General features: G+C 43.1%; 1 protein-coding gene across 2 annotated transcripts in view; it reads right to left on the bottom strand.

Annotated features, from left to right (window-relative positions):
* Window positions 1–22433, bottom strand: part of yap1 (Yes1 associated transcriptional regulator) — a 131208-nt gene that overhangs the window by 41608 nt on the left and 67167 nt on the right. For both annotated transcript variants that reach the window (XM_067986397.1, XM_067986396.1), the window contains exon 2: window positions 17340–17458. In XM_067986397.1, coding sequence (XP_067842498.1) covers window positions 17340–17458 — 119 coding nt within the window. The remainder of the gene's footprint in view (window positions 1–17339; window positions 17459–22433) is intronic.

Below are 22433 nucleotides of genomic sequence, written 5' to 3'. Positions count from 1 at the left end.
ATTCGGCCCGACCTGTTAGTTCTAGTTTCTCTATTTCGCTTTTAAAGAATCAGATCTGGGCAGGTTGTTAATCTGAGCCTAAATTACTCCATTTGGAGAAACTGACTCTAAAATGGAGTAGATTATCTTCAATCTGTAGTTTTGGGCTGTAACTATGGAACAGCCAGTAACTAGGTCCACTGGCACGATCCCATTACAGGTTTTTGGAACCATTTGTTGCTCAGACACCACCTTCTTTCGAGTTTAATTGAAATAAAGTTCCACAATGATTAGTATGGGAAAGGAAGATAACAATTCATTAAATTGTCAGAGAGCCTTAATACAGCTGTTACTGCCCAAATTAAATGGAGCACTTAAGAGGCTATAACCGGCAACTTTGAAATTGACATTTATCTATTTGCATTATGGTTATTGATTTTTGGTCGATAAAATCGACTGCCCATTTTAAACGTGGATGTTCTAAGGTGTGGAGACACATACATACATACGTACACATACATACACGTAAACATACACGCACGCGCACACCGCACACGCACACATATATACATACACATATACAGATATACACCTCAGTCAGATGTGCAAAAAGTTAAAATTGATCAGATGTCAACAAATTATTGGAAGGACTTTCCTATTCAGTTGCTAAGTGCAAATTTACCTATATTAAAAAAAATGCAGCTCTTCCCACATGAAAATTAATTTTTCAACAGTTGAAATTTGTTTTTCTTGCAAATGTTCTCTCCTGAAATGGATGAACCATGCTGGGGTATAGTTCCAGAGGTTGCCCTCGTACTTTGCTCAACTTAAATGCATGAGCCTACACAACGAGTGCCAGAAGGTTACTTCACTGTAGGGGCATCAAATTTAGCCAATTATATATCCTCACCTGACATCCAGACATGCACTTTGCAACAGAATCCACTGGATGGCGATAAGGAGCAAGACAGATTTGTCCCTCCCTAATCCATGGGTGCTGAGGCCAATTCTAGCACTACTACTGTCACTCAGCTCAAATCAGCTGATAATGCTGAGAATCAAACCTGGGATCCTCTGGCTGAGTACCTCATTGGATGAACTCACTGGGACCATAGGGATAGCTGCAAGTTTTTATTGAAATATATAAAAACTTCACCTCCAACTGACTTACTCTAAAAACACTTCATAAAACGCAACATTCTGAATCAAGTTCCTTGGAGCTGGGAGAACAGCCCATGGTCAATCTCAATTTTCTTTTATAACCAGGAGGGAACTAACTGGTCTCTTCATAGCAACACAGTTGAGGTCCTGTGAGGAATACGATAGGCATAAACCTATATCCTGCCACTCTTTGACAGCCATCATAAGCATCTTATGAAAAAATAGAAATACTGCCCAGATAAAGCACGTAGAAGCACAGGTTCACTTCACCATGCCAGATTTTGTAACTAGCACCACACACACTCATATATATAGTAACTCAAAATGTTTCATTATACAATGTGTGCATATTTTTTTTTTAAATGGCATGGCAATCTTTCTTGTACATAGAATCATAGAAAATTTACAGCACAGAGGGAGGCCATTCGGCCCATTGTGTCTGCGCCGGCCGAAAAATGAGCCCCCAGCCTAATCCCACTTTCCAGCACTTGGTCCATAGCCCTGTAGGGTACGGCATTTCAGGTGCACATTCAGATACTTTTCAAATGAGTTGAGAGTTTCTGCCTCTACCACCCTTTCAGGCAGTGAGTTCCAGACCCCCACCACACTCTGGGTGAAAAAGATTTTCCTCAGCTCCCCTCTAATCCTTCTACCAATCACTTTAAATCTATGCCCCCTGGTTATTGACCTCTCTGCTAAGGGAAATAGGTCCTTCCTATCCACTCTATCTAGGCACCTCATAATTTTGTACACCTCAATTAAATCACCCCTCAGCCTCCTCTGTTCCAAAGCGAACAACCCCAGCCTATCCAATCTTTCCTCATGGCTAAAATTCTCCAGTCCTGGCAACATCCTCGCAAATCTCCACTGTACCCTCTCCAGTGCAATCACATCTTTCCTGTAATGTGACCAGAACTGTACACAGTACTCAAGCTGTGGCCTAACTAGTGTTTTATACAGTTCCAGCATAACCTCCCTGTTCTTATATTCTATGCCTCGGTTAATAAAGGAAAGTATTCCATATGCCTTCTTAACCACCTTATCTACCTGTCCTGCTACCTTCAGGGATCTGTGTACATGCACGCCAAGGTCCCTCACTTCCTCTACACCTCTCAGTAACCTCCAATTTATTGTATACTCCCTTGCCTTGTTTGCCCTCCCTAAATGCATTACCTCACACTTCTCCAGATTGAATTCCATTTGCCACTTTTCTGCTCTCCTGACCAGTCCATTGATGTCTTCCTGCAGTCTACAGCTTTCATCCTCACTATCAACCACACATTTTTGTATCATCTGCAAACTTCTTAATCATGCCCCCTATATTTAAGTCCAAATCATTAATGTATATCACAAAAAGCAAGGGACCTAATACTGAGCCCTGCGGAATCCCACAGGAAACAGCCTTCCAGTCACAAAAACACTCATCAACCATTACCCTTTGCTTCCTGCCACTGAGCCAATTTTGGATCCAACTTGCCACTCTCCCTTGGGCTTGTCTAAACTCGATTCTTCATGCAAACATCTAATATTCAATGGCTTTGATTACTTTTAAATGTCGCCTCAAATTGAAATGGAGGAACAGATAATTATGAAGCACTAACACTGATGTTCTATAAATGGGAACACATTAGGGAGACGTTGTAAACATATTTTGTCATGCTCATTTTTACCTTTTTAAAAAAAAATGTAAACTAATTTCTCCCTCCCCTTTTCTAATTATCTCCCCATCTCTCTTGAAGGCAGTGAATCATCCTGGACTATGGGCACAGCCCTCCGGTACCTCACCCAAGTGGTTATTCTCCCTGTATGAGCTCAAACAGCAAGCTTTGGCAGGCTATTTGACCATTGGGGACACAGAATCATACAGCACAGGAGACCATTCAGCCCATCGTGTATGTGCTGGCTCTTAAGGGCTATCGAATTAGTCTCACTCCCCTGCTCTTTCTCCATAGCCCAGTAAATTTCTCCTTTTTAAGTGTATATCGAATTCCCTTTTGAAAGTTACTATTGAATCTGCTTCCACCTCCCTTTCAGGCAGTGCATTCCAGATTGTAACAACTCCCAGCAAAAAAAAATTCTCATTTCCTCCCTGGATTTTTTGCCAATTATCTTAAACCTGTGTCCTCTGGTTACCCATCCTCCTGCCAGTGGAAACATCATAGCAAAACTGATCCAGTGCTCAGGTAACCACACTTTTAGGGATCACTGGACAGCATTGAAGAGTGGGAACCACGTCTAATTTTACACCTCCAAAGCCCATGGACATGAAGGCAAACTGCAGATGCAGCTCTCAAAGATCAACTAAGTCACTGCACACCAGGGATGTTTCTGGTCTGTATGGTTCAGTGGAGGTATTGCATGCAGTTCTGGGAACTCCATTATAGGAAGAATATTAGGGCCTTGGTAATAGTTACAGTAAAGACCTGAGAGAATGATAACCAAAACTTTTGTTCCTGGTATGAAGAAAGCCCCTCAAAATTGTTTTTTTTTTCCAATGGGACAGAGAAGCTTAGGGGGGTCTAACAGAGGATTTCAAAATTCTGAAAGGTCTTCAGAGTATAAACAGTAAAAGATTGCTTCCATTGGTTGATTAATCACTAACAAGGGGGCATGGACATAAGTTATCACAATAATGAGGGGATACATTAGAAGAAATTATTTAAGCTTTTAAATCCTGAAATGTGTACTTCAAGTGGTTATCAAGGCAGAGAATAGAACATCTTTTAAAATGGAATTAGCAAGTATTTGAAAAAGAATATGCAAAAGGATGCAGGGAAAAGTAGGGAAATAGCCTCAGAGTAAACAGCTCCAGTTGAAGAGCTAGCCCAATGGACTATAAATATGTTGCAAATTCTATGATTCTACTCCACGTTATGTGCCACAGATCCCCTGAACAACAAGGCCAATGTTTTTCTGTTTCTTTTAAAAATAGACACAATTATGGCATGCAAGCTCCAGAAGAATAGTACATTAAAAAATCCTAGAATAATAATAGAATTTGACTTAGCTTAAATTTTCTGATCAGGTCTGCCTGATAATCAGGTGTAAATTGAGTAAACCAATTGGAAAATTGGGCGATATATGTAGTGGTGGATCTATACCCAATTAGTGCTTTAGCATCTTTCCAGTTCAGAGTTAGTGGGCAGGATGCTCCAGGGGGAGCTTACTTTTCTTATATTGAAATCCCCATGGTGTAATTTAGAGGAAATGATATTCCAGACTTCCTGCCCAGAAAGCCTACATCCAGAGTTACTAAACACATCTATGGAAGGAGTGCTACCTGGAGATCGCTATCAGCATTTCCAGCTCACTTTCAACCTTATTTCTTGCTCTACTATTGTTTTGGGTGGTCAGGAGACATCATGGCAATTATAACGCAACCAACATTTTTGGAGGATGAAGAGAGCTAATAGACTGATACCAGGCAGGTCTGGCTACATTGGAGGTGTTCTCTACACACTCGCATCTACAGACAGAGGTGCACATTCCTCCACCTTGTCAGAGAATTAGTAAAAGCGGAAGCTCCAATTCCGTAAAGAGGCCCTGACAGCAGACCCGACGGTCCGAATGTGATATGTAAAAGCCTGACGACTGTTTGATGCTGAAGGCTCTTCCAAAGTACACAAATTACAGTAAGTCATGTTTTAAGTGATATGGGATGAAAGGAGGCACGCCAGGTTGATCAGCAGCTAGCAGAGCTTGATTGGTGGCTAACTATTTCTGTAGGCTTTGGCGGACCTACTAGGGAATAACAGTGGGCAGCTGACTTCACAGGGGTTCCAGGTCAGTAGAAGGCCAGATGCAGAGTTGTGCCATCTGCTGCAACGACACTCGCAGCTAAAATACACCAAAAAGTTGGCACAGCCAGTGACAGCAAGGATCAACTGTGGCCTCAAAGCTGCTTCCACCTCTCTCCAGGCATGCTACAATGCTAACTTATGCAGATAATGCCCTAGAATGGAAAACAGGATTGTCTTCTTTGCAACTATCTCATACCTCACCAACTCCACTTCACCAGTCATTAAACTGGGTGATAGGTTGCTCCAACGCGTATTTGCAAACTTAGTTTCAGGCATTCACTTCACTTATTCTTTCACTTAATTTACACCCATTATTTCCTTTCCCTGCCTTCAGCACTGGCAAAACTGCCAACAGGTTGAGATGTCTTTTGAGTCATTTCAAAGACTGTAAAGAATTCCTTCACGTGTCTGCATCCCTTTAAACTTCACCTGAAAAGCAATTTTCCAGTCACCCAACCACCCTGCACAAGGGCAAAGTCGCACATGAAGCCATGAATAATTATGCTAATGAGCTGACCACAGAAGATGCAGTCGGCACATTACACCTCTGGCCAGCTATATACTAGCCATGATGTGGAGATGCTGGTGATGGACTGGGGTGGCTAAATGTAAGGAGTCGCACAACACCAGGTTATAGTCCAACAGCTTTATTTGAAATCACAAGCTTTCGGAGCTTTGCTCACAAGCTTTTGAAATCACAAGCTTTCAGGAGAACAGCGTCCACGACACCACACAACCCTGCCACGGCAACCTCTGCAAGACATGCCAGATCATCGACACAGATACCACCATCACACGAGAGGACATCACCCACCAGGTACATGGTTCATACTCCTGTGACTCGGCCAACGTTGTCTACCTCATACGTTGCAGGAAAGGATGCCCCGGAGCATGGTACATTGGCGAGACCGTGCAGACACTGCGACAACGGATGAACGGACACCGCGCAACAATCGCCAGACAGGAGGGTTCCCTCCCAGTTGGGGAACACTTCAGCAGTCAAGGACATTCAGCCTCCGATCTTCGGGTAAGCGTTCTCTAAGGCGGCCTTCGAGACACACGACAACGCAAAATCGTCGAGCAGAAATTGATAGCCAAGTTCCGCACCCATGAGGACAGCCTCAACCGGGATCTTGGGTTCATGTCACGCTACATGTAACCCCACCAGCGAAAAAAAGTTATCTGTTTTTAATACAACTTCTCTCTCTCTCTGTCTTTGTAATTTGACCCCTTGTGTATTCAGTATTCTTGGATGTAATGTTTCCCTGACTAACCTGTCTGAACACCATCCACTCCTTTGATTGCTGTGATTATCTCTCTGCCAAGGTGTGATAAAGGGCAGTTAGAAAGATTATCTGTAATCACCAGGCATTGTTCTCTGACTATATATGCTGTGCCTTTATGGAACCCTTCACTCACCTGATGAAGAAGCAAAGCTCCGAAAGCTTGTGATTTCAAATAAAGCTGTTGGACTATAACCTGGTGTTGTGCGACTCCTTACAGCTACATACTAGTTTATAGCCATTCTGGACTAGAAAATCTAGGCCAGTCACTGTAAACCAATGGCAATACCCACTACTGAACAAAAAGAAAACATTTTAGGTATAGCCAGAAGTATTTTAGTAAATATCTATACAAAATATCAATAGTTTTGAAGCTGCATCTATCCTTGATTATCAGGTTAAGTTTTGACAGTGCAGTTCAACCCCTCTTAAAACTGCCAAAAGGGAAGGGAAGGTTTTTCTCTGAGAACTAAGTGAAGCAAAATTGCAAACATATTTATGAAGAATGAGCTTACAATTTGGCTATACTTAGCATATACAAGAAATCCCCTCTCCTCCACCCTGTGGTTACCTCAGAGGAAGAATACAGATTTCTTAACCTCACCTAAATTTTGCATTAGATTGTACAGCACACAATCTGCAGTTTTAAAATCAAAAGTATTAGTACATATATGTACACAAATTTCAGTTCAAAAATCTATTTTGTACCTCGTTAGAATATAAACATCCAAATGATGGTGCTATTCATGGATGAAAAGCAAAAGTTTAATAGTGAGGGGTAAAGCATTTGGTAGTCCTGTGGAAGTAGGCCAGTTTGAGGTCATAGCACATTTATATGCTGCCAAGCACAGATGTGTGATTTATCCTGTTGATATGCAATCACTACAGAATGAGGTCAATTAAATCATTTAAGTAGGATATGTCACCTTGAACACGACATGTTGGATGGGATGTGGTCGAACATGGCAGGATCTGTGGCAAGGAGTGGGGCCAAAGTTGGGTAACCAACTTGAGGGTTGTTGGGGTCCAGGAACAGAAAATAGATGGGATGTAGGAGTATTGGTGGGGAGAAGATGGGGAAAAGAGAGGAAAAGCTGGTTGGGGAGTGTTTCGGGAGATTTGATTGAAGCTACATACAAGGATGATTCCAAACTTTTCAGAACTGCTCCAGAATACCAGAAATAAAGGAGAAGAAGGTAACACAGCAGTGGAAGATTCTGGCCAGCGTTTGCCACTCAAAAAGATGGGGCAGGAAAAGATGACTTGAAGCACAGCAGAGCATAAGCTGGAAAATTGGAAAGTAGATGTTCTGCATAACAAGGTGGAGGTGGAAGGCCCAATCAGGGAATGCGGAGTTGTACGAACTGTTTCCCTGGCTCAGGCTATGCACCACAAAGGTATTTTGTGTTTTAAATTCAACTTTGTGGGGGCTCCTGCTGCACTTGGCCTCACTCTAATTTGAGTGATGATGTAACCTCCACAGCTTAGAAGCACATCAGGATACAGGGCAGACAGGTAGGAAAGCAGTACTTCAGGATACTGGATGGGCAAGGAGCACTTAAAATATATGAATTTGAGAAGTGCCAATGTTCTTTAAAGGCGCCCTCTACAACAGGTATGCACTTGCCAAAATCAACAAACCATCCGAATCCTTCCCCACTGAGCAAGTATTTGCACACCCCCCCACCTGCGCTGAACAAGTTTTCACCCCGTTACCGCGCCCCCACACACAGCTGAGCAAGAAATAGAGGCCTGATGGAAAAATGCAGAAAATGAAAAGCAGTGGATTTTAGATGCTTGACAAAGCCAATCGTCAGAGGAAACTATTGTAAATGGACGGAAATGCTGAGGCCGAGTAAACAGCTCCCATCCGAGTGGTAGAGCCGCTTCCCTCCCTCCCCCTTCTTTCAAACCCCCCCCCCCACCCCCCACACACACACACACACTCAGGCAGTTTTCACCATAGCCCACCACACCCCATGCTAAGCACTATTCACTCCACCCCCATGAACAAGATTTCGACCCCTTCTCATTGCGCAAATTTGTGGTCCGTTTCTTCAACCCACCCCAGAAAAAAGAAACAAAATAGAGAACCCACAAAAACTCAGGACGACGGCCACAACTCAGTGAATCCTGTAGCTGGCGAATATCAAGAATTCCTGCAGCACCAGTTGAAGTCCCAGCATCTGAGCAAAACTACCAAAGTAAAATGGGAAAGTTTCCTGCACCCACTTGATAAGCAAGCACCCCAACTTCTGCCTTGGACCTAGACTCCCTCCCTCCAGTCAGAAATTATTCCCCCCTCCCCCACTGAGCAGCAAGTAATGGATTGCATTCATTCCCCCCCCCCCCCAACTAAGTCAAATTCCCATTCGTTGACAAATAGCTGCGTCTCCCCAACCTTTTCCCCCCGCAGGCTACATTTCTCATCCCATCTCATGTGCTAGCGGTCACTGCCCTTCTCCCTACTGGCTACAGTTCACCCTCACACATTGGGCCTGATATTACCATGGCGGGGGGGGGGGGGGGGGGGGGGGCGAGTGGGTAACGCGCCCGGTGAAATCAGTGTGCCCCGCGCACGATCGCAGGCTGATTGGATCCACTTGCCTCTTGTTCCGGGTTCCCCACTGCCGAGCTGCGCGGCGGGCAGACTGCGCATGCGCAGTAAGGTCTGTCAGCTGGAGGCGCTCTATTTAAAGGGGCAGTCCTCCACTGACTGATGCTGCAAGAAATAGGAAAAATTACAGCATGGAGCAGCCCAGGGGGAAGGCTGCTCCCAGGTTTAATGATGCCTCACTCCAGGTATCATTGGATGAGGCGAGGAGGAGGGGGGAGGACAGAAATCTTCCCCCCTGCGGGCGGGAGGAAGCGGCCTGCCTCTGCCACCAAGGCCTGGCTCGAGGTGGCAGAGGAGATTACCTGCACCACCAACATATCGCGCTCCTGCATACAGAGCAGGAGGCGCTCCAATGACCTAAGTAGGTCAGCCAAAGTGAGTACACTTACTCATTCCCCTACACTCCGTCTGCCACATCACCGCCCCCACCCCACATCTCCTTCTGCACTGCCAACACTACTCTGTCACATCACCCCTCACATCCACTCAAACCTCATCCTCATCTTACCTGCACTTACTCACCTTGCCAGTACTCATCCCACCACTACCACTCAACCCAATCCTCATACAATCTCATGGCTCTATCTCATACTCACCCTCTTATGCATCTCTTTCACAGTCAGCCTCACTCAACCTGCCACTACCTGTGCTGCAGCCACAGGGCATGCATCACATATGTGCAGTAGGCAGCGTAAGGCAAACGTGTCGTGAGCATGAAGGGGATGCACAAGGGTGTTTGAGGGTTTGTCATGGTTGTTACTTATATTTAATTTCTGAGCAACTCATATCACATATTATATTGGCACCACTACTGTCACGTCTTTACGAATCTTGTCTGGTTTGTGCAATAATGCCCTTTCCTGAGGATCACAATGAAGACCCACAACTGATGCCACCCATTGTGTCACTGCAGAGTGGGTGTAGGTGTATTTGCAGGGCTCTTTTGTGCAGACGACAGAGACGTTGGCGATGTCCCCGGTGGCACCCTGGAAGGATGCGGAGGAGAAGTTGTTGAGGGCACTGGGACTTTGACAGCGACAGGTAAGAAGATGGTGCTCAGGCCAGCCGGGAGCAGCTCAGCATGAAGGAGGCTGCAGATGTCTACGACTACATGTCGAGTGACTCTGAGCCTCCGTGTGCACTGCTGCTCAGAGAGGTCCAGGAAGCTGAACCTCGGTCTGTGGACTCTGTGGCGAGGGTAGTGCCCTCTGCGACGCATCTCTCTCTGCGGTTGCCCTCCCTCCTGCTGTGCAGGTGGATGTGTCACAGCACTGAGTTGTGGAGCTCCACGCACTAGAGGTAGACGGCGCGGCTGGCGAGGCTGGTGATGCTGTTCGCCCTCCAAGGAGGTCATGACTGCAGCTACGGCGGCCCCCATCCTGAAGATGTACATTTGAGGGGGTCCGCAAGGTAGGTACATGTGTCTGGACACCGGGGTAAGTGTGCAAGTTGGTGAATTTTATTGTTAGGAGGAGGGTGGTGGAGGCCAAAATTTGTCCAAAGTGACAGAGTGGCCTCCTGCAATGAGTGAGGGTCTCCCCCCACCACCTGTCAAATGGACCTTTGCAGCTGCCACAGGCTGATGGCTGCAACACGTCCATTTGAACTGGGAGTGTTTCCCCCAGTACAGGAAACAGTCCCAGTTGTTTGTAAAATCCCACCCATCCTAAAATATCTCATTGATCAGGTCTCTAAACGACCTGAAATACCAAAATAAATACCTTAAGTGGCACCCCGCCGGCTTTAATTGCCGGCGGGAGTCCCACATGCGGGGGCTGCGCGCGCATGTCAGCGCGTCTGTGGGAAACCCGGAAGTGGGCGGGATGGAGCTGGACTTCCGACCCGCCCCGGAAATCGCCGATTTTTGTGGCCCCCCCCCCCCCCCCGCCAGGAACGCACCCGATTGCGGGTGCTAAAATTGACCATTATCTCTACCTAGCTCCATTTCTTCTATTACAAGAACCTGCCCAACTGCATTTTGTATCCATAACAACCCCCTACCACTGCCTGTATTTCCCTTCTTCGGTGGCTGGCTGTTCCCCTATGCCCACTGATCTTCCTCAGCACTCCTTTCCGCACACCGCCTCCTTCTTTATATAAGTCAATCTTCCTTGGCATTGTACATGAGCAGTCAACAACAATTTGAATTTTTCAAATCAAGCAGGGTTGGAGGGTGGGGAATCTGGGGAAGGGGAAAGGTGAGGATTCAAATAGGAGAAGGCTGCGGCAAGGGGATATGGAAAGGGTATTCAGATCAGTGGTGGGGGAGGTAAGGGCACTGAGGCATGGAACAACCATCAGGGAAGGAGAAATATCTTTAGTATCCACACACACACCTAATGTTTGTGCGCCTGTAGGTTGGCGTTGTGAGCGTAACATTATGTGACATTAATGTGAGTGGGGTTCCACTCAACATTACGTGACAGAATTCTGTTGTCTCCCTCCAGCACCCAAACATTGAAAATTGTGATGCAGTATTTTGAGATTCCTTACTGACCTTTGTATTTATAAGTTCCTATATAGTTCCCGTACATTATTTTGCATAAAACAGTAGAAAACTAAAACCCCAGGTCCTGATGGATTGCATCCACGCATACTAAAAGAAGTTAGGGAAGAGACAGCAGAGGCACTATTACGTAAAGATAAAAATTCATTAGAAAAGGGAATATTGCCAGAGGACTGGCAGACAGCTAATGTGATTCCTACATTTAAAAAAGGATATAGAGCAAGTCCAGGGAATTATAGACCAATTATCTCTTCTACCACCAACGTTAAGTTAACAGAATTCATACTCAAAGATGTAACAGAGAAATATCTAGAAACCGAAAATATAATCAAGAATAGTCAGCACGGATTTCAAAAAGGAAGGTCATGCTTGACCAAACTTACTGAATTGTTTAAAGTAGTAACAGAAAGTGTACACAAGGGCATTGCACTAGATGTAATATATTTGGATTTTGAAAAGGCCTTTGATAAGGTACCGCATAGTAGACTTATGACAAATGTAAGGAATCTTACAACACCAGGTTATAGTCCAACTGTTTTATTTGAAAATCACAAGACTTATGACCACTGTCAGAGCACATGGAGTCAGGGGAAAAGTAGCAGAATGGATAGCAAGCTGGCTACGAAACAGAGAGTAGGGTTAAAGGTTGATACTCAGACTGGCAAAAAGTGGGAAGTGGTGTTCCACATAGATCGGTGCTGTTGTTCACCACATACATAAACAATTTGGACTCAGGAATCGGAATTACAATTTCAAAATTTGTGGGTGACACCAAATTGGGGAGGTTTAGTTAATATTAAGGAGGACTGCGATAAATACAGGAAGACATTAATAAACTTACAGAATGGGCATGTAATTGGCAAATGAATTTCAATATAGACAAGTGTGAGGTGGTACATTTTGGTAGGAATAATAAGGAGGCCACACACTCCTTGGAAAATAAGAGTCTAAACAGGGTAGAGATACACGAATCACTAAAAGTAGCAATGAGGGTTAATAAGACCATAAAAAGAGCAAACCGAGCCCTGGGGTTCATTTCTAGAAGGATAGAATTGGAAAGCAGAGAAGTTATGCTAAACTTGAACTGAACCTTGGTTACACCACATTTGGGAGTACTGCGGATCTCCTCACTATAAAAAGGATATGGAGGCACTGGAGAAGGAGCAAAAATGATTTACTAGGATGGTACCAGAAATGAGAGGTTATACCAATCAGAAAAGATTGAATAGACTGGGGCTCTTTTCTCTAGAAAAAAGACTGAGGGGTGACCTGATAGAGGTCTTTAAGATTACGAAAGGGTTTGATAGGGTAGACGTAGAGATGATGTTTCCACTTGCGAGGGAGACCAGAACTAGGGGCCATAAATATTTCATGAACCTGAAGTATTTGTGAACATGCAAACCTTTCAGTCTAGACAGCCAGTCCCAGTGTGAGGTGTCAAGAAAGGAAGCTCAAATAGCAGTTCAAAAAGGACCACTACCACCTTCTAAGGGTAACTAGGGATGGGCAATATATGTCAGACTTTTTAGCAATGCCCACATCCAAAGAATAAATTTATTAAAAAACTACTATTGATGCCACAGTGAATAACTATGTTTTATGCTAGGATAGAAGGTGGAGTTGAAATTGAGCATAGGAGCATAGTGTTTCCATAAGTAAAGTTTTCTCTATTCCAGCATGAAAGCAACTGGAAAATGGAACAGCATTATCCAGTAATATTAGGTTAACTTTTGAGTGTTTCTCTTCCCCCTCCTTTTCTTTTCGGATTTTTAAATTCTTATTGACATACACAGAAGTTATGACACAAACAGGCCATTCGGCCCAACCAGTCCTTGCCCGCATTTACCCTCCATGCTAGAGAATAGTTCTGATCACATTTACCCATCCTGTTCCCATATCCCTTCAATCCTTTCCTTCAGCCACCTATCCAATCTAACCTTGAATGTTGACAGTTTCTGACTCAAGCACTACCCCTGGAAGTGAATTCCACATCCTCACAACTCTGAAGTAGTTTCTCCTGTTCCCTGTTCTAAATCTCTCAACATTTAATCTGGTCAGCCATGGCTCAGTGGTGGATTTCTTGCCTCAGAGTCAGAAGGTTGTGGGTTGAAATACCACCTCGGACTTGAGCACAAAATCTAGGCTGACACTCCAGTGCAGTACTGATGGAGTCCTGTAGCATCGGAGGTGCCGTTAATCCGAGGCTCCGCCTGCCTTCTCAGGTGGATGTAAAAGATCCCATGGCATTATTTCGAAGAGCAGGGGAGATCGTCCCAGTGTCCTGGTCAATACTTATCCCTCAACCAACATCACTAAAAACAGATTATCTGGTCATCATCACATTGCTGCTTGTGGGAGCTTGCTGTATGCAAATCGGCTGTTGCGTTTCCTACATTACAACAATGACTACGCTTCAAAGGTGCTTCATTAGCTGTAAAGGGCTTTGGGACATCCTGAATTCACGAAAGGTGCTATATAAATGCAAGTTCTTTTTCTACTTTATTTATGACCCCTCAACTACTGGAAGCAGTCGGCTTCTATTTACCCTGTGCCATCCTTTCATAATTTGAAACATTTCTATCGTATAAGCAGCGTTGTTCTGACAAAAAAAACAATTTTTCAACTTTCTTCATATTAATATTTCCTCATACCAGGCAGCATCCTGGTGAAATCGTTGTCATACCATCATGCTCTAGAAAAGAAGGGTGAGGGGTAACCTGATAGGGTAGGTACAGAGAAAACGTTTCCACTTTTTTCGTGGGGGGGGGGGGGGGGGGGCAGGGAAACTCACTACCACAAGGAGTAGCTGAGGCGACTAGCGCAGATGCATTTAAGGGGAAGCGAGATAAATACATAAGGGAGAATGGAATAGAAGGATATGTTGATAGGGTTAGATGAAGAAAGGTGGAAGGAGGCCCACGTGGAGCATAAACACCGACATGGACTTGTTGGGCCGACAGCCTGTTTCTGTGTTGTACCTTCTTTGTAAAACACGAGTTGTACCAATTTCCATTCGTGCCACACTCTTCAACATTCCCTTAACAGAAGCCTCTATTCCCAATCATGTCCCAGTACTCTTGGCACTGACATTTTGGATCCTGCATTTTTACCGAAGCATGGGAAGAAAATCTAGTTATTAGGAAAGCTTCATTTGAATCAACTGATATCTGCAAGTGAGCCGTATTCCAGAGGCCCAAACATAACCACAAACTGACAGATTTGCATAAAAAGTTTGTTGCAAGTCAGGTTAAAGCGGCAATAGTCAGGAATGATTAGCAGTGCTATCATCAGCTCCTGATGTTCTGTGCTATTCAAAGCACACTGAATTCACATGTCCTTTTAGACAGGTATGAGTTTTTCGCATCCTTCCCACCCCCGCAACAAGGCTTTTGAAATGGTAACCAATGATGAAGAACTGTCCAGTAAAAAAAGGAGGATAAGGGGGAAAGGTGGGGGTGGGGGGCAGGAAGGAATATATAGAGTGAAAAGGAGGAACCCAGGAGGGGCTGCTGTTCTATAGACTGCTTCTGCCTGGGCAAACTTCAGCATGTGGCCTAGGAGCAGTCAGGAAAGTGCCTGAGCTACAACAGCAGCATCTGGCCATCCGTGAGCAAGTTGTTGGGTGATAGAAGGAATGGGTAAGTTGATGGGTAATTCCATAATGTTTCCTTCATCGCTGAAATTGTGTGTGTTTGTTATAAAATGTTATTTTTAAAACGGGTATATGCAGTGCTGTGGGTGGTAAACCAACACAATTGCTCGGATGACATTGAAAATTTTTCAAGGATTTGATTAGTTGCCTTTGTGACGGTTGATGTTTGCACATTGGTTATTTTTTAGGTAATGAACTTTTCTGTAATGAAGAGATTGAGTGAATTTAAAGACTTTTTCCCCCATTGGCTGCTTTTTAGTGAGTGAAATTTGAGCCAATCAGCTTGCGATAGTGAAATAAATTGTCTGATGACATTCACTAAAAAGGTACTGAGTAAGATTTAAAACTGAGCAGTACACAGAGCATGAGCCAGACACAAAACATTATACATGATTGATTCAGCAGACCAACACTCAAAGGTTAATTAAGCACTGTTCTTTCAAGGTGAATGACAATATGCACAGACAAATGTATAAAGGCAATCTACACATAAACAAGCTTCCAGACATAAACATAGTCCACAACCTTCCATTAAAAGCAGACACCAAAATTCAGTGTTTTTTTTAAATCAAAGTCAGATCTCAGAACATTTTAGGTTGAATGTTGATTTACATACATAGAAATTACATCATAGAAACAGGTCGTTCATTCAGCCCACCCACAACCAGACCATGATGGTGCATATCCGCCACGAGCAGCAGTTCTTATCCCTCGTGCCCACCCTGTTCCCATATCCCTTTACTCTTTTTCCTTCAAACATCTATCTAACCTATTCTTAAATATTGATATATACTCTGCTTCAATCACTAACTCTGGCAGTGCATTCTACAGCCTCACAGCCCTCTTTGTAAAAATGTTTCTCTTGCTCTCTGTCCTAAATCTCTTAGATAAGATTAAATGTGTGTTCCATCCTCCTAGATCCCTCAATCACTGTAAACAGTCTGGTTCCACCTATTCTATTCCTTCATATTTTAAATACCTCTGATATCACCCCATAATCTCCTCTGTTCTAACAAAAATAGCCCCAATATTTCAAGTCTTTCTTTGTATTTGTATTTCTTCATACAAAGCAGCATTCAATCTGCGCTGTACCCTCTCTATTGTCTCCCTATAGTGTGGAGCCCAAAATTGCATACAATACTCCAACTGTGGTCTTGCTATGGTTTTATAGATTCATCATTACATCTTGAGTTTTGTATCCTATATCTCTCGCCATAAAACCCAGTATTCCATCAGCATTTTTTTTTAAATGGGCTTATCCACTTGAGATGCTGGCTTTAATGTCTTCTGAACCTGAACCCTCAAATGCCTCTGCTCTTCCACATCACTGAGTTTTTCTCTATTCAAAATATATTTTTACTTTTATTTTTTCACCAAAATGTCCCACCTCATTTTTACTGACAATGAATTCCATCTGCCTCTTTTTTGCCCATTCTACCTTCTTGTCAATGTCCCCTTGCACCTTCCTTTGACCATCAATTATTTACAATGCCTCCTATTATAATTTTGGCTGCAAATGTGGACAACATTCCCTGTAGCCCTATATCCAAATCACTGATGTACACAGTGAACAGACGTGGTCCCAGAACCAGAATGTTGAAAGCTGAAGGAAAGCTAGACAATACAATATTCAAGAAATGAAGTCCATGAAATAATCTATGAAGCACTTGCAAAGGTTTAGTTTTCTCAGTCAAAGCACCACTATTGTCACTAAGCCCATTTGTTGTATTTGTATCAATACACTAGAGAAAAAATTGCACCTTTAAACTAATATTCTTAAATGTTCTATCAATACACTTCTTATGCGATACTCACTGGCTTAAATTCCACCCACTACTACCAAACCTGTGACCATACTTTAACCCAGTATTAAAGAACTCTCTCTAGACACAGTGTGCTGAAGGACCAAAGTAATAACTGTACTGCTGGGTGTTTTTTTTAAAACTGCTCAAATAGACATAGCATAAAAATTTAAGCACACTCACCCACCATTAAACTAAATAAATAGTGAGAGCAGTAAATAGGCTAGATTCTCCTTGCACCACTCCCAAGTGTCAACCCCTGAAATTAGGGAAGACAGGAAGGATGGTATTCTGGAAAGAGGTCAAATGGGCAAAAAAGCCCTTCAGCATGTAAGCTTATAAATTGTGAAGTCGGAAATGCATTACTGGTTGTCCCAACTGTTCCTACTGTGCAAGGTTGCCCCTCCTCCCAAATCAAAGTCTAGACAATTGAAGTGCATAATATTTGAAAAGAGGCTGGGAACTGGGTTTACAAGTGCTTCTTCTCCTTTCATTCCCCCCCACCTCCTCTCTCTCCAGTGCTGCTTCTCTCTGCTTACCTGATGACGTTGTGTTCATTAGGTTCTGCTGCATGGACACTGGGCTGGCAGGCGTAGTTGAATTTAATACAGACATGGGTTTCCTTGGGTCTTGCCATGTTGTTGTCTGTTCAATGTGACTATAGTAAAGAGAAAAAAAATGCATCAGGCATAACAGTCAGTGTGGCCACAATCCTGCCTCCATAAACCCAAAATAGACATCATGATTTTCTGCCCGAACTACAACACAGGGCTACAGTTCTCTCTTCTATCTAGTGAAAATTAAAATCTGCCCCTTGAAGAAAAAGTAATACTCAGATCTGTAGAATTGAACATTCCCTTTGGGGTAAAGGGACTGGAGTCTCTTAAAAGATAATGAGGATCTAAAACGTTAACAGAACTATCAGGTATGCAGTGTGACAGTCATATTTCCAGTCCTGCCAAAAGCACATTTGTAAAGTCAAATCAAGCGCGTGCTGTGGACCCCAGAGCCAGCAAAACACTTTCAAGTATAAAACAGAGAAAAAAAATTTGAACATGCGGCAAGTCCCATATAGACTATGAATTTCAGTTGATGAGTTTGCCACAAGAAAATTGTGCAATCGTCTGATGCCTTTTGAATGATGAGAGAAATTTATATGTGGCCACCAGTAAATTTATTAGCTTAAATGCTTAGATAAAATATTCGTTTTTTTTGCTACTTTCTCACCAAAGAGATTAACGCATCCACAGGTACAGCATTAAATAGTATAATATTTGAAGATAATCACAGAATCATAGAAAGATTACAGCACGGAAGGCAGCCATTAGGCCCATCGAGTCCATGCCGGCTCTGTGCAAGAGCAATCCAGCTAGTCCCACTCCCCTGCCCTATCCCCGTAGTCCTGCAAATTTTTTTCTTTTCAAGTACATATCCAGCCCCCTTTTGAAAGCCACGATTGAATCTGCCTCCACCATCCCCTCGGGAAGTGCATTCTAGATCCTAAAAGTTTTTCCTCATGTCACCTTTGGTTCTTTTGCCAATCACCTTAAATCTATGTTCTCTGGTCCTTGACCCTTCTGCCAATGAGAACAGTTTCTCTCTATCTACTCTGTCTAGACCCTTCATGATTTTGAATACTTCTTTCAAATCACCTCTCAACCTTCTTTGTTCCAAGGAGAACAACCCCAACTTCTCCAGTCTATCCACGTAACTGAAGTCCCTCATTCCTGAGAATTTACTAGAATGATACTTATTCCTGGAATCATTCTAGTAAATCTTTTCTGCACCCTCTCTAAGGCCTTCACATCTTTCCTAAATGCAGTACCCAGAACTGGACACAATACTCCAGTTGTGGTTGAACCAATGTTTAATAAAGGCTCATCATGACTTCCATACTTTTGTACTCTCTACCTCTATTTATAAAGCCCAGGATCCCGTATGCTTTTTTAACCACTTTCTCAACCTGCCCTGCTACTTTCAACGATTTGTGCACATACACCCTCAGATCTCTCTGTTCAGCGAGTCTTTTATTTTAAACCAGTTTCATACCCACTTTCAAATTTTGTAAACACATAATTTGTCACATTGGCAGGAATGGAAATGTGAAATGGTAGGCCAAAAATGACAAATTGTTGTACCATAAATTGCCCAGGTTTTTTGTAATTATAACATCAAATATCACTGCACAAGACTTTTAAAAATGTTCTAAAAAAGTATCCAACAAGTATCCATGTGGTTTCTGCTGTTGTTGTATTTGGAGCCATTTTGTTTCTCTTGTTCCTCCAAGTTTGTCTCCCTCTTCTATTTTGATAGATCCAGTGTACACATACCAAAGAAATTAAGGCACAAGAACACATGCAAGCATGAAATGAAAAAAGGCCATACAGCCCGACTATCCCATGCCTTCCATGTACAATTTACTTTATCATGGACTTTTCCCAACCATTTAATCTTATACGGGAATGCTCTGTATAAACTTCCTGGTCTTTAAAAACAGTATTCATCCATTTCCACAACTTCACTATTCAACTTGCCCTATCACTATTCAATTTGCCCTACCACCCTCCAGACAACATGTTCACCAACCCCTCCACAGTCCCACAATACAGGCACTATTGTATCCTATTGAGTATGCAATCATCTCAGTATATACTTATCCCTATAACCATCAGCCCTATCCCTAAACAGATACTTGTCTAGTTCTTTAAAAGTTACTGTCTCAGTCACTGTTGCTGGGAGTAAGTTAAACAAACCCTAATTGAAACAGAATTCTGTGGATCTGTACTTTTTTTCCCCCATTGCTTCAATAGACATGCAGCATAACTATACAGCATTTCCATGGGTGCAAAGGATACTATATATTCAAAGAGTTCAGAATAAGATGACAATCTTCAACTGCGATGCATTCTGTTAAACAAGCAATTCCTCCATAATCTGAAAGAGACGCACTCTCATTAAATTACAGATTATACAACAAAATCCAACATAAGAACATAAGAAATAGGAGCAGCAGTAGGCCATACGGCCCCTCGAGCCTGCTCTGCCATTCAGTCAGATCATGGACCTCAACTCCACTTTCTTGTCCAATCCCCATATCCCTTGAATCCCCTAGAGTCCAAAAATCTATCTATCTCAGCCTTGAATATACTCAACAACTCAGCATCCACAGCCCTCTGGGGTAGAGAATTCCAAAGTTTCACAACCCTCAGTGAAGAAATTCTTCCTCATCTCGGTCTTAAATGGCTGACCCCGTATCCTGTGACTATGCCCCCTAGTTCTAGACTCTCCAGCCAGGGGAAACAACCTCAACGTCTACCCTGTCAAGCCCCCTCAGAATCTTATATGTTTCAATGAGATCACCTCTCATTCTTCTAAACTCGAAAGTACAGGCCCATTCTACTCAACCTCTCCTCATAGGACAACCCTCTCATCCCAGGAATTAATCTAGTGAACCTCTTTTGCACCGTCTCCAAGTATATCCTTCATTAGATAAGGAGACCAAAACTGTATGCAGTACTCCAGGTGAGTTCTCACTAAAGCCCTGTACAATTATAGTAAGACTTCCTTACTCTTGTACTCCAATCCCCTTGCAATAAAGGCTAGCATGCCATTTGCTTTCCTAATTGCCTGCTGTACCTGCATGCTAACTTTGTGTGTTTCTTGTACGAGGACACCAAAGTCTCTCTGGACACCAACATAATAGTTTCTCACCATTTAAAAAATATTCTGTTTTGCTATTCTTCCTACCAAAACGAATAACCTCACATTTCCCCACATTATACTCCATCTGCCACATTCTTGCCCACTCACTTAACCTGTCTATATCCCTTTACAGACTCTGTGTCCTCACTGCTTACTTTCCCACCTAGCTTTGTATCATCAGCAAACTTGGATACATTACACTCTGTTCCTTCATTCAAATCATTAATATAGATTGGACAGCTGAGGCCCAAGCATCGATCCATACGGTACCCCACTAGTCACAGCCTGCCAACTTGAAAATGATCCGTTTATCCCTACTCTGTTTACTGTCCTTTTAACCAATCCTCTATCCATGCTAATATATTACCCCCAACCCCATGATTCCTTATCTTGCTAGCAACCTTTTATGTGGCACCTTATCGAATGCTTTTTGAAAATCCAAATATACTACATCTACTGGTTCCCCTTTATCTACCCTGCTAGTTACATCCTCAAAAAACTCATAAATTTGTCAAACACAATTTCCATTTCGTAAAACCATGTTGACTCTGCCTAATCATATTACGATGTTCTAAGTACTCTGTTACCACTTCCTTAATAATGGATTCCAGCATTTTCCCGACGATTGATGTCAGGCTAACTGGCCTGTAGTTCTGCTTTCTCTCTCCCTCCCTTGAACACATTCCTCTTATCTGCTCATCATAATCAAATTACAAACAAATTCACCCCCTCTAGGTTAATGTTTATACTTTACTGACACTTTTTTTTTAAAACAAAAGATAAAGCCCTCAAATCAGAGGTAATATTTGCATTATTGCTCATTCTATAGTTCTTGAAAAATCAGCTAGTTATCCTCCATTTATCCTACAGGTGCGATCAGTAGCTTGATAGCCCACCCGGGGATATTAAAAAAGCAGAATTTGTAAGATAAATAGCGCAACTAGATAGCACGTCTGCTCTGAGGTTGAAGACAGAATTTAAATAGATGTTATTGTCTCAAAAAGTTTCTGTCTGACATTTGCACAACCACATAACGTGAACCACACCAAAAACACATCCATCTGAGAAACAACTGAACCCCACACACCCAAAGCATTCCAACTGCAGCGCTATGTCACATTTCATTATACAACTACTTGCATTTATATGGCACCCTTAACATAGTGAAACATCCCAAGGCATTTCACAGGAGTGTTATCAAATAAAATTTGACACCAAGCCACATAAGGAGATATAAGGACAGGTGACAACAAGCTTGATCGAAGAGGTAAGTTTTAAGGAGCGTCTTAAAGGAGGAGAGAGGTGTAGAAAGGCGGAGAGGGTTAGAGAGGGAATTCTAGAGCTTAGGGCCTAGGTAGTTGAAGGCACAGCCGCCAATGGCGGAGTGATTAAAATCAGGGATGCGCAAAAGGCCAGAATTGGAGGAGTGTAGAGATCTTGGAGGGTTGTAGGGCTGGAGGAGGTTATAGAGAGAGGGAGGGGCGAGGTCATGGAGGGATTTGAAAACAATGATGAGATTTTTAAAAATCGAGGCATTGATGGACTTGGAGCCAATGTAGGTCAGTGAGCACAGGGGTGATGGGTGAACAGGACTTGGTGCGAAATAGGATACGGGCAGCAGAGTTTTGGAAGAGCTCAAGTTTACAGAGGGTGCAAAGTGGGAGGCCGGTCAGGAGAGCATTGGAATAGTCATATACTTGTGCAGTCTCTTCCAAGTAGGCATTATTGTTGGACTCATTGTGGTAATTGGTGTCACACCAGCACTTGTGTAAATAGGCAGAACCAACATGTAGCCATGCCAAACTCTCATCCTCACAGTACATTCTATAGCTAATGACCCATACTGGAAAGTGTACCATTCTCTAATGTAATCTTGCTACAGTCTTTCTTGCCTGCGCCACCCCCCAACCCCGCTGCCACGACCTCTTGCC

Source organism: Heptranchias perlo, chromosome 6 (assembly GCF_035084215.1).
Source record: "Heptranchias perlo isolate sHepPer1 chromosome 6, sHepPer1.hap1, whole genome shotgun sequence".
Classification (NCBI taxonomy): Eukaryota; Metazoa; Chordata; class Chondrichthyes; order Hexanchiformes; family Hexanchidae; genus Heptranchias; species Heptranchias perlo.
This window is presented reverse-complemented; position numbering and strand designations above follow the sequence as displayed.